The sequence below is a fragment of the Pelmatolapia mariae genome, linkage group LG23, assembly GCF_036321145.2.
Source record: "Pelmatolapia mariae isolate MD_Pm_ZW linkage group LG23, Pm_UMD_F_2, whole genome shotgun sequence".
Classification (NCBI taxonomy): Eukaryota; Metazoa; Chordata; class Actinopteri; order Cichliformes; family Cichlidae; genus Pelmatolapia; species Pelmatolapia mariae.
Window position 1 is genome coordinate 11,191,977 of NC_086246.1, and position 16,656 is coordinate 11,208,632.

A 16,656-nucleotide genomic window follows, 5' to 3' on the forward strand; every position below is an offset into this window, starting at 1 on the left:
TTTTTTAAAATGTATTTATACGTGCACGCAAACATGAAAATATAGTATATCAGCCAAAAACAAGGACTGTACAGTTATAAAGAGCTTGAAAGTCAATATCATGTATCACCAGCTATATTCTTCATCACAGCCTCTATTTCTTGTAATTATTTAAGCAGTCCTCAGGAATGGTTCCCCAAGCTTCTTGAATGACATTTAAAGCTCTTTCTTGGGATGTTGGCTGTCTTTTGTTCTGCTTTCTTTCAATATTATCCAGCACTGCTTCAGTAATATCGAGGCTCAGACTCTGGAGACAAAACTCAATGACTGATTAGGTTTTTCTATCCAGGTATACTTTTATTGCCTTGGCAGTGTGTTTGGGCTCAGTGTCATGATGGAAAATTAAGCTGCTGCCAATCAGATGCGTTCCTGTTTGTATTGCATGGCGGATCAGAATCTAACGGTACTTTTCTGCGTTCATAATTCAATCAGTTTTGATAAGATACCCAACACCACTGGTTGAAATGCACCCCTAAACCTTGGCTGTTGTACCTCTCTTCTAATGACCTCTGTACAAATTGATGATATTTATTAATATTCCTCTGGAAATGGTCAGGGACAAGGACAGGAGTGAAAATAAATGATAATTCAATTTATTTATAAAGCGCTAAATCACAACACAGTCGCCTGAATGCACTTTATAAAAAAAAACAACTTCTTGAAAACAAAATAGAAAAACAATTACAGGTTGCTCTCTTTTTTTTAGTTAACGTAAAGCTAGCATATGCGTTTATATTGAAACCACAGACGTTTTGGTGCCTCTGACTTTTTCCTTTACTCAACTTTCAGCCAACAGTATCTATCTGTTATCTATCTATCTGCTTGCGAGAGACACCCACTGGCATCCCTGAACCAAACACATCGTGGAAGGGTTTTGACTTGAGCAAATCACCAATCACACGCGCGCAGGGGGCGGAAACTTCCGCAGCTGACATCATCGTCACCCAATGAAGAAAGGAAGTTCTGGAGGTTGGGCGGCCTGATGAGCCAATGGAGTGGTGTACTGATAAGGTGGGCGTGCCACTGACGTTCACTTATGGGTGTTCGGAAACCAGCTACAACCTCCGGCTCAGGAGTCAGATGTTTTCCAATAAAACAAGGCTGGTGAGGAGCCAAGATGGCGGCCTGCGAAGAGCCAGTTTCCGTGTTAATTGGGACCGAGGGGGCGGGTCTATATAACTGCATCACAGCTGATCTGGAGGTTTCCCCCCCCTCAAGTTGTTTTTTTGCAGAGAGCAGCTTTGCAGAGAATCACAAGGGGACCTCTCTCTTGTTTTCTTTCTCCTCTGTCTTGTTATTTTAACCTGGCGCTTTAAAAAAACTAAATCCAGCCTTTTTTTTTTCGTTTTCAGACCCGTAGCGAATTTAAAGCACAGCGCAGTTCCACAATGCCACTTCTTTTCAGAATAAACTGCTTTTCTCGCAATTTTTCACCCGCACCCCCTCGTCTTTTTTGTCACCCACAGTGAATTTAGCCCAGGTCTGACCCACTTTGAAGTGTGTTCGCCTTCACTGCACCTCATGTGTTAGTGCGAGCCGCCGGCGGAGATGTTTTCGGCAGGAGAGGAGGTTCATTCCCAGTTGTTTACCTCACTGAAGGAGTCCTCCGGAGCTGCAGTCTCCCCAGCACTGGAGCTCAGTCTAACTGCCGTCTACACCGTCCTCTACTCCCTCCTGTTTGTTTTCGTCTACCTGCAGCTCTGGCTCATTTTGCACTACGGACACAAGCGTTTCAGCTACCAGAGCGTGTTTCTGTTTCTGTGCCTGCTGTGGGCAGCGCTGCGGACGACGCTCTTCTCTTTCTACTTTAAAAATGTGGTGCAGGCCAACCAGCTGCAGCCTCTGGCCTACTGGCTGCTCTACTGCTGCCCCGTCTGCCTGCAGTTCTTCACCCTCTGCCTGCTCAACCTCTACTTCACACAGGTAAGGGTGTGTGTGTGTGTGTGTGTGTGTGTGTGTGTGTGTGTGAGATGTACAGGGTTTGTATGAGATACCAGATTTCATAAAACTGCTGACACTGCAGTTTTCCCTTCTTTTGGCCCTAAATGCAAGCATAAGCACTTACAGTTGGTCAGGGATGCCTTTATCCACCTGTCTAGTGCAAATGTCAGTGAAGGATCCAGTGCTCTTAAGGTCTTGTGCTGCCAGTTTGAAAAGTTTTAATAACAGACTATATGGATGTTGCCACTATGATGTCACTAAATCCTGTCTTTGAAGGCTTGAGCTGAAGGACATTGGCATGCTAACTTTTTAAACCACATGTTACAAACACAGGGTGTATATGACCGAGACACTGAAAGGAACTGGACAGTCAAACAGTAGGTAGGCCCAACCTAAAGAGAGCCTTCTGGACTCTAAAGGGGAGCAAAATACATAAAATGAGCATCATGTTGGATTTTCTAAGCTAGATATTAACACTGCAAACTCATCCAGAAAAGCCTATTAGGAGTAGCTTGAAGTTCTTTTCTGAACTGAGCGGTTGCTGTTATATTTTAGGCCTGCTTATAGAAATAAATGGCTGTTTGCACCAGAAATTAGTGAGGGTGGTCTCTACGCTTGGAAAACCCCAGAAACTATTCAAATGGTCATCAAAACAAATCTTTATTGATATATTCTGAAGTGTCGAAACTGGTCATTGAGAGTACAGTGGAGGTCGTCAAATGTCGTCTTTATGGGGGGAAAGAGGTATAACTGTGCTGCAGGTTTAATAGGGTGATTGGACAGCCTAGAAAGAGATTGGGTTTGCCTAAAGAGAGAGAGACTTACCAGGTGAACCAGAAAGCACAGATCACAAGACACACCTGTAGAAAGTAAGAGCTACATAGAGAGGACAGGCACAAGGTTAATGGTATGTCAAAGGTTTTACAGATAATACATCTTCTGTGTGTCATGAATTCAGAGCTGCATGATAGTTTATCAGATTCAGTAGCTCAGTGTTTGCTTTGTATTTCAATAAACAAGTATCATGTGTTTCACATAGACATACTTGTACATTATGAATATTTTTTAGCGGACCATGCATCGAAGGTGTAGGCAGCAATTAATTCACCTTCAGAGATGCATTGAATGCACGATAAAACGTGCTGGACTCTTGTTGTTTTATATTTCACTCATCTGCCACTTTATTAGGTGCACCTTACTAGTTCCAGGTTGAATCTTCTTTTGACATTCAGAACTGCCTTAATTCTTTGTGGCGTAGACTCAGCAAAGTGCTGAAAACATTTCTCAGATTGTGTTCCATATTGGCATGATTGCATCACAAAGTTGCTGAAGATTTTGTCTGCTGCAAAGTCATGAGATTCTCTTGTTCTACCGCATCTAAATGGTGCTCCATTGCACTGAGATCTGGTGACGAAGACACAAGTTTAAGAGTATTTCAGCTTTGTGACATGGTTGTCCTATTACAAAACTTAAATCATTGTTATTCTGGTGGAAGCAGACATCAGAAGATGCGTACGGTGTGGTCATAAAGAGATGGACATGGTCAGCAACAATACCCAAGTTGGTTGTAGCATTTTTAACAATGCCCCATTGGTACTATGGGGACTAAAGAGTGCCAAGAAAATATCCCCACATCATTAAAACCCCATCACCAGCATGAATGGTTGATACAAGGTAGACTTGAGCCATGTTTTCATGTTGTCTACATCAAATTCAGACCCTGTTATCTTAATGTTGGGGTAAAGACTGGAGTGGCACTCGGTGTTTGTGCTGGAAAGTCCCAGCAGATCAGCAGCTTCTGAAATATTCAGACCAGCCTATATGGAAACCAAGAATCATGCAGCATTTAAAGTCACTTTCTTTCCCATTCTTAGATACATCCTCACGTTTACACTTTAGTACAGGGGTGGGGAACTCCAGACCTCGAGGGCCGGTGTCCTGCAGGTTTTAGATATCACCCTGGGTCAACACACCTGAATCAAACGACTAGTTCATTACCAGGTCTCTGGAGAACTTCAAGACATGTTCAGGAGGTCGTTTAGCTATTTAGATCAGCTGTGTTGGATCAAGGACACATCTAAAACCTGCAGGACACCGGCCCTTGAGGCCTGGAGTTGGACACCCCTGCTTTAGTAGGTCGTCTCGATCGTCACACATGCCTGTATGCAGTGAGTTGTTGCCATGTGACTGGCGGATGAGAGCAGGTATTCTTATTAAAGTGGCTAATTAGTGTAAGTGGTCATCTGAGAATGACCACTTACACTGTAAGAACATTTCTGATTGCAGAAACCTTACATGCGGAAAATACATGTTCTTGTATATTTGGTTTATTAAGCTTTCTAAATTGTTTTTGTTACTTTTGGAAAAACTAAGGCTTGAAGTTTTAGTTGTTATGCTAATAAGCCTAAACACACTTTATGCTGAGCTAAGCTAATCAGCTGCTAATTGTAATGTCATACTTGGCCAATACTATTACTGCTACTACTAAAAATAGTAATAGTGGTATTCCATCAATACTTAATGGATGGATATAAAAGTGGCTTCAATCTTATTATTGAAATATTTGTCATAAAGTGACAGTATCAAAGCTATCACTTTGATATAGCCAGTTTTTCATTACACGGTGTCTAAAATATCAGGGGTTCCCTCTAAAAATGTATGTGCAGCTAAATAAATATGGCCAGTGTTATCACCATTGGCCTACATGTTCTGGGCGGACTGGTTTGAAGCAGTTTGGGTTGGTTTTGAAAGCTTTGCAAATAGACTCAGTTCATGTCCTGGGGTGAGAGAAGGTGGATTGCATTTGCTTCTAACCTCCATTAGTGTTTCCTGTGCAGTAAGTGGATTGGACTCAAGAAAATGTCCCTGTTTGCTGTCACGGACGCAGTTGTTTAACACCTGCCCATGCCAAATGCATCTACGCATGTTGGGATCGTCACATGACTGGCCAGCCCAGTGAACAAACATTTCCAGCTTGTGGTTTGACGTCTGGTCAGAAGCACCTCCACACTCTCGGCTGGTTCACTAATGTCTCATTTACATACAGGGAGAGTAAAAAGGAAGCCCATCCAACTGGCTAAGTGGAGGTTTGGTAATGAAACCAATTGTGTCCTATGACTGCTGATTAGTCATTGTTGCTTATGTGTAAATGCACACAAACTATGCTCCTTTTTAATATAAATAAAATTAGCTTTACATTTCCTTGTGTTGAAATAACAAAAATGAATCATGTCACATATAGTTTTGTTTTGCTTTGTTGTTACTATAGATCTAAATTTAAATATACCCATGCTGGAATGTCATGTGACAGGCCAGCCCAGTGAATGAACATTTCCAGGTCTGGCCAGATTTGAGTAATATATCTGAATCATATGTTCTTATAGTGTATACAGCTCAAACTGAAAGCTCTCTCTGCAGTAAACTATTGCAGTCTCAGTAATAGCAGAAAACACTTTTTGCTCACTTCTTCTGTTTGACCATCATTGTTAAAGCTGCTATAACCAATATCTCTACGCCAGCGGTGGCTCAGCTGGCCTGCATGTAAGCAAAGTTACTCACGGCGATGAAGCATCAAAGAACTCAACTGTGCTTTGTAAAGAATTGAAGAATTTTACGAACTTTCAGCTTTATTTGTTTTATTTTTTGTAACAAGCAAAGTGACAGAGTTAGCTGGTAAGAATTGGAATTTGTGGGTTGCGATTGCTTATTGCTTGTTTTCTGCATTAAACTACCTTGTGACAATTTGCATGAATGGATATCAGAAATATGGCTTTGGTTAATATTAACTCCCAGACAAATATTGTCTTGTGTAAATGGGACAAAAGCCAAAAATGCTGGAAATCAATGGCAGACACTTACTGACACTTACTCAGGGTTAACTGGAAGTGTCTTCACTAACCATGTGATAGTGACTCATAAAGGGTCATTTTGCTGACTATCAAAACCCACAAAAGTATATAGTTTACTGTAAAAACTGTTAAGAAAACTCCACACTTAAAAACATGAAACAAAATCTTATTGTTATTGAAAAATGACCAAACTGATAAATGACTTGTCAAAACTAATGACGAAATTATTATTCTTTGAGTCCAGGTATTGACCTCTTAGGGTCGTGACAAATGCCCCAGGGCTACTGTAACATTTGTAATTGAAATATTTAGCATTTTATAGATTTTAAAGCTTAAACCTGCTAATATATAATATTCTTATGAAATTATGTAGCATAATAGGAGGAATTCAGATCATCTCGCCATTAAAATAAAGTCCAAATTAAGAATTCTGATCCAGTAATATAATGTTTATATCCCAGCATAGTGAATATTTTAATTTTAGGTATTTTAATTATGTTTTGATGTTAATACTTGTGTATTTCTACTTTTGCAGAGTCATTGCCTTTATTTAAGAATCTAAATACTACTTCTCCATCTTGCAAAGCAGTTCTTAAACATAAAGCAGTATTTAAACCTGTGTATTGTGTCGCTTTTCATGTTATAACTCCTGTATGAGAGCACACAGCTGCACACGAGCCTGAAAATTGTACCCAGTATTTTCTATGCCGATAGACTGGCATTCATTTCTCAGCAAATACTCTGACTTAACTTGACTTCGTTTCTGAAAATGCATTAAAAAGAGCTTCATAGTATCATCACAGACCTTTAGATCCGCAGGGCTTTACTATTGAAACACGACTGATTCTTTCAAACAGTATTCATTGATTTTTTTTTTTTCCACCTCACTCTTTAATGTTCACTTGCCTCTTTAGCTGAGGTCTGATATATTATCATGCAACTGCTGTGTGACATGCATGTGTGGAAATAGTGTCTTTCTGATGAGTCAGCTGTGACTCCTGACATGTGATGTACTTCCCATTATTATACATATTTTTTTCTGCTTCCTACAAAAAGTGTAATGTAGTGATGAGTTTCCTATGCTGAGAGAAAACACAGTAACAAATTGAACTAATCTCATTGTCTACTTATTAATAAAGACAAAGTATTGATAAGTGGACATTTTATATAGATAGACTGTTTTTTTTGTTTTGTTTTTTAATTCCATAACATACATGCAGAAACATAGTGCACATAAAGTACACAGCCTGGTAGTCATCTGTTGTCTTGATGCTTCATTTCTAGGTTACAAATTACCTCCTCCTGGCCTACATTCTCACACAAAAGGCTCACTGATAATGTGTGTACGTGTCCATGTGTGTGTTTAAACTCAGCGTTGACTTGGGTCAGTGTCCTGTGTGTCCAGTGCAAATGTAACATATAGTAATGTCAGAAATGGATTATGATTTCATTTTAACGTTGCTCAAAAGCAAATGTTGGCGTTTCCCTGTTTGTACCTCTTAATCGCTGAATAAAGACTGTTTTGCTAAATATCTATGAAAAGGGACTCATTCCAAGGAGCGAGTGAACTTGATCAGTGGATGTCGGTGTTCCAGCTTTTGTACCTTTAAGCTGGACTTGGGCACAGGTTAATGTTTTTTAGGCAGCTACTGATAAGATGTTGGCAACAAGGCAGCTGAGAGTCAATAGCTTGTGTAGTGCAGGTCTCAGCAGTTTATTAGCTCGTTTTTATGCTGTGTGCAGCAGTTAGCATAGTATAGCATAGCATAGCATAGCAGCTAACATTATTTTATTTCATTTTTAGCTGTTTTACTGTTTAAAGAATATTCCTAATTTTTATGATGTTACAAAAATATGATTGTCACAGGTGATGAAGTATTTTAACGGGTACCTTTTGTGAGTTCCTATGTTTAAAAATAATTTAAAATTAGCTTATAAAATTAGCCAGAGCTGTAAAAGTCAAAGACATGTAGTGGTGGGGGGCTCTTTAACTTTCTGTTGTTGTAGAGAGTAATCGACTAAAGTTAAGCTGGGGCTGGGTCATACTGTCATGCAGTACCAATTTGAACCACAAGAGTCAAACAGGCTAATAATTGGGACCAGATTATGTGCACTGGTGGCACATAAATGTAGGTAGAGAACAAAGAAATATCAAAAGTTACAAGAAAAACAGCACACATCACCCTTAGTGGTGAAAATGTTATTAACCCGTGCACACGGTAACTGAAAAAAATACCTTTAAAGACCAACCTGAAGAACTTGTCTATGTTTTTATGTTTTGTCTAAATTATGTGATCAGTGTGTTCTGTTGTGTCAATGAAAAAAGATCTATATAGACATATTTTTCATTTACTCATCTGCGTACAGCAGAGCAGTTAGTTGTTGTTATTAGCATTTAGTTTCTGGCTAACATCTAGTTCGCCTTTACAATGTGAATGTTGCAATTTGATAATATTTAAAGCAACATGACAGTCTTGCCAACCAGTAGAGGTTTTGCGAGTGCAGCTGTAATGGCTCTGCTTGTGGCAGAGAACAGTTTTATTGCTCCATAGGGACAGTCTGTGACAATCAGTGAGTCATAAAAGGCCCAAACATACAGAAATGTAATTTCTAAAATCAACAATATATAAAAGAAAAGCACACAATGTGATCCTGTCTAACCTTCAGCTAGAAAATCCAAATTATGTCTTACTAGAAAAGCTAACAGTGCATGGATTAAAAGACTTGCCATATGTCCATATATCTGTTAGTGGTTTCTGTGGAAGTAACATCTTTGCCCCTATGATGTTTTTCTTTATCTTTGGCTCTATCAGCCAAAAGGTGTCACTATAACTGCTCTAAACTCTGTTTTAGACAGTTTACTTTTTTCTTGGCTCTATATGATATAATTGACAGTGGGTATCCCTGGCTGGGTCAGGCAGATGTCTAGCTGTGAGCACCGAAGCCCCACCTACCTGTGGTTTAAATCATTTATTTGCAATCATTGGGGCAGCCAGTGAGAAGAAAGTCAGCTTGAGGGGCTAAACTGAGACATTGGCTGAACTGAGGGGGCTACAGCATGCAAAGCTATTATACTATATATCAATATTAACAGTATGGACTGGAAGTACACTGTTAATGTACAGTATCTGCCCTATAATTGTAATAAAAGTGATATCATTGTCTCTTTCTCAGGTGATGTTTAAAGCTAAAGCCAAGTATTCACCAGAGCTCACAAAGTACAAGTAAGTCTCTTTTTAATCTGTAATATTTCTGTTTTTAAGTAAACTGCATTTAGTTATGCAGTATTCCTTTTAACCTTGATTATTTAAGACAGAATTCAGAATAAGTCATAAGATCCTTCTTCTGCTTATGGCTAGAGTCTCTCTTTTGTCTTTCTTATTCTTTACACACACACACACACACACACACACACACACACACACACACACGTGCGCGCAGATGGATTGCAGCTTCAACACTATGAATATTAATAAGTTGTTGTGTGTGAATAAAGTCACATTTTTGGCCGTCCTTTTACTGCCTGTCTGTATTTGTCTGTTTCCCTCTCCAGGGTTCCCCTGCGTTTGTTCTTCCTGTGTCTCAGTATATTTTTCCTGGTGGTGAATTTGACTTGTGCACTGTTAGTGCAAGGAGCTCTTGATAACTCTGAATCCCCGAGGTACACAAAAACCTTTAATCAAAACAAAACAGTCAATTAAATCTTTTCTACTTACTTGAAAATAACGGAGAAAACATTCATTCATAGCACAGTTTTAATTCTGAATTTTATCCCAGTATTTAAAGACATTAGCATAACCTCTGTGTTTCCAGTGATGGGAGTGTCAGACATGCAGTCTTGGCCCGGGTCCTGATCAACGACAGTCTGTTTGTGCTGTGTGCCATATCTCTGGCTGTGTGCATCTTCAAGATCGCCAAGATGTCATCTGCCAACGTTTATCTTGAGTCCAAGGTAGAAGGAAAAAAAGGAAAAGAAAAAAGCATGAATTGTTCAGCTGCTTTTTCTTTAGATACACTGATATTACTTTCTTCTAATCAATAAATACAGTTAATGCTCAACAATGTGAGATATTAGGAATTAATAATTTTGATGCTGATCATTCAGTGTCTTCAGATCATCCACTTTCCAACAGCACTGTGTTTGGGAAGTGAAGAAAACTGTAACCTGCATATTTTCGTCCCATCTGCAGGAGTCTGCCATTGTTTTTATGATATAAACTGTCTTTATAACGTAAAAAACAATTTATCAGGGAAAAAAGAATATGATCAGCTATTCTGCAACCAGCCACCAGGGGGCGATTGAGATGTTTTATCCTCATTTCCCAAAAGTCCCAAAATTTGAAATGATTTTACACTACCAAAGTATAAAAACTATAAAGTAACCTTTACACAGGGAATAGTGAATGAATGAACAAGGTGCTTCTCTGGACGCAACCTTAGAAATCCAATGAGAAAATATCATATCTCTCCTATAATTCAATCTTTGGCTGTAGTCAGACATTTCTGTCACGCTAAAGCATCTGTTGTACTGGAGGATCACATCTGTGGCCCACATCTGACAATACATTACAGGAAAGCTGGCCGGCTGATGCGTGAGCTTGTAATAAGCACAGAAATTCTTCCTTTAGGGTACATCCGTGTGCCAAGCGACAGCCATCGGTGCCATGGTGATTCTCCTCTTCATGTCCAGAGCCTGTTATAATCTGGTGGTGGTGGCCCTGACCCCACAGGACCGATTCAGTCCCTTTAATTATGGCTGGTACAGTGTTTCTGATCAGGTACTGTATCATGTGTGTTAAGTTATAGATATATCGTGTGTGTGTGTGTGTGTGTGTGTGTGTGTGTGTGTGTGTGTGTGCAGACAGTCCATCTAAGGAGATTTGGGAAGATGATACTTAATGGGGTAAAGGGCTTTGTTTGCTATAAATAACTATGTGTCTGTGTGAACCGACCTACATCTGAGTTCAGGCTTTGAGATGGACAGACCTTTTTAAATCATTCCATTGTGTATTTTGTGGGCAGGTACTGCACACGACAAACTGTAACAGATCTCTAACAGGAGTGTAATCTGATATTATTTCTTTAATCTGGCAGTCCAATATTCTTCTGTCCCTTTGTGTAGCGTCTGAGCACTTTCAGTTTACATCACAAGAAGATATACACATACACATAACAGACAACAATTGTGTGAATATTATTATCATCATTATTATTATTTATTTTGGTATTTCTGTCTATGAAGATTATTTGCCACTAAATTACTAGCCAAACTATTCGATAAGTGTGTACCTAAGTATAGCCCACCTGATATAAACCAAACCAGTACTTGTTTCAGCTATTGTTTTCTCATTAGTTTTAAACATGTGCGTTGCTGTCAATGATGATCAAGGTTGCCCTCTGGTGGATACAGCATGGAACATCAACAGTCAAAACATGGTTGAAGGGTTTTGTTTTGTTTTGGGGGTTTTTTGTGGGGTGGTGGTGGTAGTGGTGGTTCACCTCTTCTTCTTCTTTTTTTTTTTTTATTATTATAAATGCTGATAATGATAGATTAGCATGCACCTAATCTTGGCTGACAATATCATCCCATATTGGGTGCTAGAGGCTTTGCATGATTCATGAGTGGTATTTGTCTGATAGAAATATGTTGTTTTAACCTCTGTCTCTTTAAGTTCCATGAAACCCCACCCATCTGTTCTAATATTACGTAAACAAGGAAAATATATATTTTTTTTAAACGTATGTTTATGAGATAATTACTTAATAAAATTAAAACTTACTACTTTAGCTTGAGCTAGGAATTGATTAGCTTAGCTTAGCATACAAACTGAAAGGAATAGAAACTTGAGGTTTAGTAATTTGGTAAATATTTTTAACTTTTTTTTTTTGTCTACAAAAAAGGTACATGTGTAAATTTGTAGGTAGTTGGAAGCCATATTTTTAAATATATAAAGGCTAGCAGTTTCTCCGTGCTCCCAGTATTTAGGCTAAGCTGCGATAATTGCTACATGGTGCTAGCTACAAACTGGAACTTTGATATCAGAGTGGTATCTATCGCTTCTCAGCCTTCTTTATTATTTCGATATTTTAAGGTTTGTTTTTTATTATTATTCTTTTTTCAGTTATTTACTGCCTTCAATATGTTATAGGTCAAAGAAAATATCTGTAATACAGTGTGTTTGTGTTAAAGGCTGACGTACAGGAGATCAGCGGTGAAGCCTACATTGTGTTTGGGATCATTCTGTTCTTCTGGGAGTTGCTACCTACCAGCTTAGTGGTGGTTTTCTTTAGAGTCCAGAGACCCAACCAAAACCTGGTAAACTAAGAAGTTAAAAATACTGTCTCATGTGAACATTTTCAAAAGTTGTAAATTTGAGACAAAACTTAAATATGTCTGCATCTGTCAGGCTCCAGGAGGCATGATCAACAGCCATAGTTTCAGCTCCAGGGCTTATTTCTTTGACAATCCCCGGCGGTATGACAGCGATGACGACCTGTCCAGAAGCATCAATAACAGGACTGATCGGGCCAGGTGGGCATGAACATTTGAAGTTAAAAGACACCATTTTTAAATCATGTTAAGCTCGTCGTTTAAAAAATGTGTTCTCTCCCATCCTCAGTCTCCTGTCCACCACACCCCAACCAGGAGCATCTAGTTGGTATGGCTCCATCCAATGTAATGCACCTTTAGCAGCAGGGGTGTCATCTGCCCAGCAGCCACCATCTTCCACTGCGCCGCTCCTTTTTGCCTATGGAAACATCCAGAGTCACCATCACCACCATCACAACTACTACTCCACCCCCCAGAACAACTACCACCATCACCATCACAGTAACTATTATTCTACGCCACAGAATTATCACTGCGGATCACAGACATATTTCACCACCCCACAGAATTAAGCTGGAGTGGTCATAAAGATTAAAAAAAGAAAAGGGAAAAAAAAAAAGAAGAGGGACTAATTACTTAAAATGTTGTTTTTTTTGTTTTTTCCTTGTCTGCATTCTGCTTAACAAACAGCGTCATAGCTTGTACTTGTACAAATTTTTTTCTCTGGACCAAATTGTGCATCATAATTGGTTCGCCAAATAATTTTGGAGAAATGTGGGGGTGTAAACAATGAAAAGGTTGGCACACCATGACTACTTGCTTTTTGAAAGCCATCTTTAAACAGGAACCATGGAACAATTTGCAGCACTAGTGGCTAATATGCCTACAAATGAAGATGCTTTTTTGCTGTTTAATATTTTGGTCAATAACTTTTTGAGATTGGAACCAATCATCGACTGGAAAAATCATCACCCATTTCCCTTTCCTGGTAAATTCCACTCAGACACTATTCATTTTGGCATATGTACGATAATCAAGCAGGTATGTAAGCTAAAGTGGCTAATCATGAATCTGCAACAGTATGACAGTGACGAGTTCGGGACATCTTGTCAAATTATTGTTTGGATCATGTGACGGTTTGTAATAGAATCGTAAAAATGCAATTATTTTAATTGGCAGTAGGCTAAGTTGGGAAAGGGCACAGCACTGCAGGTGGGCTTTTTCAAAAGAAGAACATCTATGTTCTCCAATTCAGTATTCAGTTATCGCACATTAACACTTCTTTGCACTTTTCTGAAAGTGAAATATTTCCTAAGCGTTATTAAATAAATGGCTACGCAAACACAACAAGAGTCATCAGCTGTAGCCATAGCTAAAACCTTTTGACAAGCTAGCCGCAGGAGAGAACGGTGTGGCTAGCAGCTAACAAGGAAAAAAATATTTTGTGTGCCTGCCACTGTGTACTGATGTAGTTACATTAAAAAAAAAAAGAAAAAAAAAGAAAGAAAGAAAGATGAAGCTAATAAAAAGTTTAATTATCATTCCTTGTTTTATTTGCCACGCAGATGGTTCACCTGAATGCAAAAACAGCCTAATCAAATTAAACTGGCCAGTGCTATTTGGCTAACTAATGGACTATGAACAGAAACCAGAAATCTTGTAAGCCTACACATTCCTACATATGCATATGCATACTTTTTCTTTTTTTTAACAGAGATTTGTTCCCACAATTGAGATCTGGGAATGGTTTTTCACAATCCTCTTATGCTATACAGAATGTTCTTGGGAAAGTTCAAACCTTTGTCATAATACCATTATAAGCTAGGCCATTAAAATCTAACCCTTTAAACATAGGAGTAACTCTTCACTATGAAAAATAAATTATGTACTTTTGCAAAAGACATTTCAAGATGTTTATCACTCTTAAGATCTAGTTTTGACAGGAATTAGCATTTGCTAATTTGCCAGTGACTGTTGATTCAGCGAGTGCTAGGTCATACCGAGTGCTGACACTTTTGTTAATCTGTTTAGCAAGAAAATTAGCAGAGACCAAGAAAATGCAGGAAGCTAATGATTCCTTAGCTTCGTGTGTTTTCATAGCCAAGTCCTTCACCAAACAGATTGGTAGGAATCTGTTTTTAAAGGCAAATTTATTACTTTTGTTAAAATGTTTCCGTTAAATTGTACCACACAAACAGAAAGGTGTACAAAAACTATCAAAAACCTTGCTACTTTAAGCTGCTGAACCACTCCTTTACTGGCACGTAATTGGGTCAAATAAGTTTACAGTTTTCAAAACTTGCAAAATACTGTTACATTTAAAGGTACTTTTTGTCATTACCCTCTGAAAAGTTAAATCAGCACTTTCACCACCAGGAGGCAGCATTTTAACAACAGGTGTACTGAATTAGGTTCACATTTCTGTTTAGCCACACCCTTGTGTCCTCAAGAGGCATCTAGATTGCCATTAAAACGAATGCATACTTAATGGCTTGCCTGATTGACTCAGAGCGCCCTCTTGTGTTTGACATTGGTATTACAAAATATGGGCTAGTTCAACTTGGCTGATATTACTTCAACACAAGTCACATATGTTGTGGACATGAAGTCATAGATTGATTCTTTAACTTGTAAGAGGCACTTTTTTTTTTTTTTTTTTTTTTTAAAAAGAGTTATATGTCCAGGAACCCCCCCCCCCCCCCCCCCCCCCCCAAAAACAGTCAGATTTATGTAGCAGCTGTATGGGTATCAATCTCAACAGAATCAGCCCGGTTGAGGAAGACTGTTTAACAGATTATTGCCCGAGCCAGACTTCAACAAAATCTGCTTGGCTTCTAGAGAATGCCGATGTTGATGAAACTGCTGATGTTGAATACAAATATTTAACAGCTACATCCAGGCAACCTTGGACAAAATCATACAATGGAAATTTGTGAAAATGTAAGACTGGAGCACAAATTCTATCACACATTCTTATGTGACATAGTGAATACACTGTCAAGAATTAAAATATATCATAGCTTCATCTCAATCACAATCTCACATCATACATAGGAGATTATATTATCAATATGTGGCCTACATCCAATATTGGACTATAACTTGGCCCTTACTGTTCGTTTGGAAGGGAAAGGTTCGGTGAAACGTGACCAAAAACTTTTATGGTACCTAATTCTTTGCGAGCTGTGAGGCGACGATTTGCACTTAGAAAAGAAGTTCACCTTCAATTTAAAAAAAAAAAAAAAAAAAAAAAAAAAAAAAAAAGCTTTTCAGGGCCTGAATGTAGGTTTTTCTTCTCAAACCTTGTATTTTCTTCAGTAATCATCTTTATTCTGTATTTTACTATTTATCCTTTTGGAAAGGAAAACATCAATGTGCCATCACATGTCGTCATATCTAATAGTTTCATTCCTTAAGGAAAATATTTTTGCACAAAAAAAGGTTGAATGATGTTGTTAATTGTGTCTGGCTATGTAATTTCTAATGCGTGTGTGTGAAGTATTTTGAGTCTGTGTGTGTGATCTTATGCTTTTCTACATTACTGTTTATTCTACATTAATTTTTACTGTCTAACAGATTATGCAGTTTATTTTTTGCCCCATTGTTCTTCATAATGTTTCAAATGTTCCAAATCTCATAACAGACTGCAGCCTGTAAGCTTCACTTTTAATGGAACCTTTTTGCTTTATGACCCGGGTCACTAATCAGAATCCCTCAATCTCTTCTGACTGAAAGAAAAAATGTTTCCACATGGTTTTGGAACACTTCAACAGACTTGTAAATGACCATGCAAACTTCATACCACCAAAGGGGGGGTGGAAGCAAGAAAGTGTCTATGTTTGGTTCAGTTTTGTGGAACAAATTAGCAATAAAATCATTTCAATGCATTTCATGCTTTCCATCACTTCTTCAACAGGTTATACTGGATATTCTGAAACACAATGAAAGAAATTAAGTTCCCATTTTTCTTTTTGGCCCAGCTGTTCATCTGCAGTGGAGAATGCATGTTTCTGAAACGGTGCACAACAACTCAGTTTCCTATTTTCTTTTGAAGCTAGTAATACTTGTGTAAAAATGGTGTTTGCTCTTCCTGCTACAAAAAAGCAGTGATAACTGTTTCATGTTATGAATTGTTTCATCCGTGGCCATAATGAATGTAACCTACTGTGCAAGAGATCACTAATGATGTATGCAAGAAAAACACTACCATGTTTGAATAAAGGCCTACTGCACTGTTTTTAAGATGGAAATCGTTCATGTATAGAAGCTCCTCATTATGTTTGCTAACATGGATCTGACCAGTTCTGACTTCGCCTACGAGTACACACAGCAGATCATGAGGCTGAATTGACCAGCTAACAAGATTATGGAGATGATCCGAACTGAAGGTGAGATGCTAGCTATTCTTCAGCAAGCTGCAAGATGTGGCACCAGAAAACATATTTATTCAGCAGTTGAAAAAGTGTTAATTTTAAAAAACAAAGGGGAAATCTTCCA

The 16,656-nt window shown here is 38.5% G+C and overlaps 1 protein-coding gene across 1 annotated transcript; it reads left to right on the top strand.

The window, feature by feature from the left end:
* Window positions 1–1,244: 1,244 nt before the first annotated feature.
* gpr137c (G protein-coupled receptor 137c) lies at window positions 1,245–14,856 on the top strand. The gene is made up of 8 exons (XM_063466747.1): window positions 1,245–1,962; window positions 9,003–9,052; window positions 9,382–9,489; window positions 9,642–9,780; window positions 10,457–10,606; window positions 12,019–12,144; window positions 12,236–12,360; window positions 12,449–14,856. The coding sequence occupies exons 1-8, from the start codon at window positions 1,588–1,590 to the stop codon at window positions 12,729–12,731; spliced, it is 1,356 nt and encodes a 451-aa protein (XP_063322817.1). The 5' UTR covers window positions 1,245–1,587; the 3' UTR covers window positions 12,732–14,856.
* Window positions 14,857–16,656: the final 1,800 nt, after the last annotated feature.

What these genes read in the sequence shown, in the direction of transcription:
- gpr137c (XM_063466747.1), top strand. Translation starts at nt 1,588, where the DNA reads ATGTTTTCGGCAGGAGAGGAGGTTCATTCCCAGTTGTTTACCTCACTG. An exon ending in GATAACTCTGAATCCCCGAG is followed by an intron (nt 9,490 to 9,641) that starts GTACACAAAAAC and finishes CTGTGTTTCCAG; the next exon opens with TGATGGGAGTGTCAGACATG. An exon ending in GGTACAGTGTTTCTGATCAG is followed by an intron (nt 10,607 to 12,018) that starts GTACTGTATCAT and finishes TTTGTGTTAAAG; the next exon opens with GCTGACGTACAGGAGATCAG.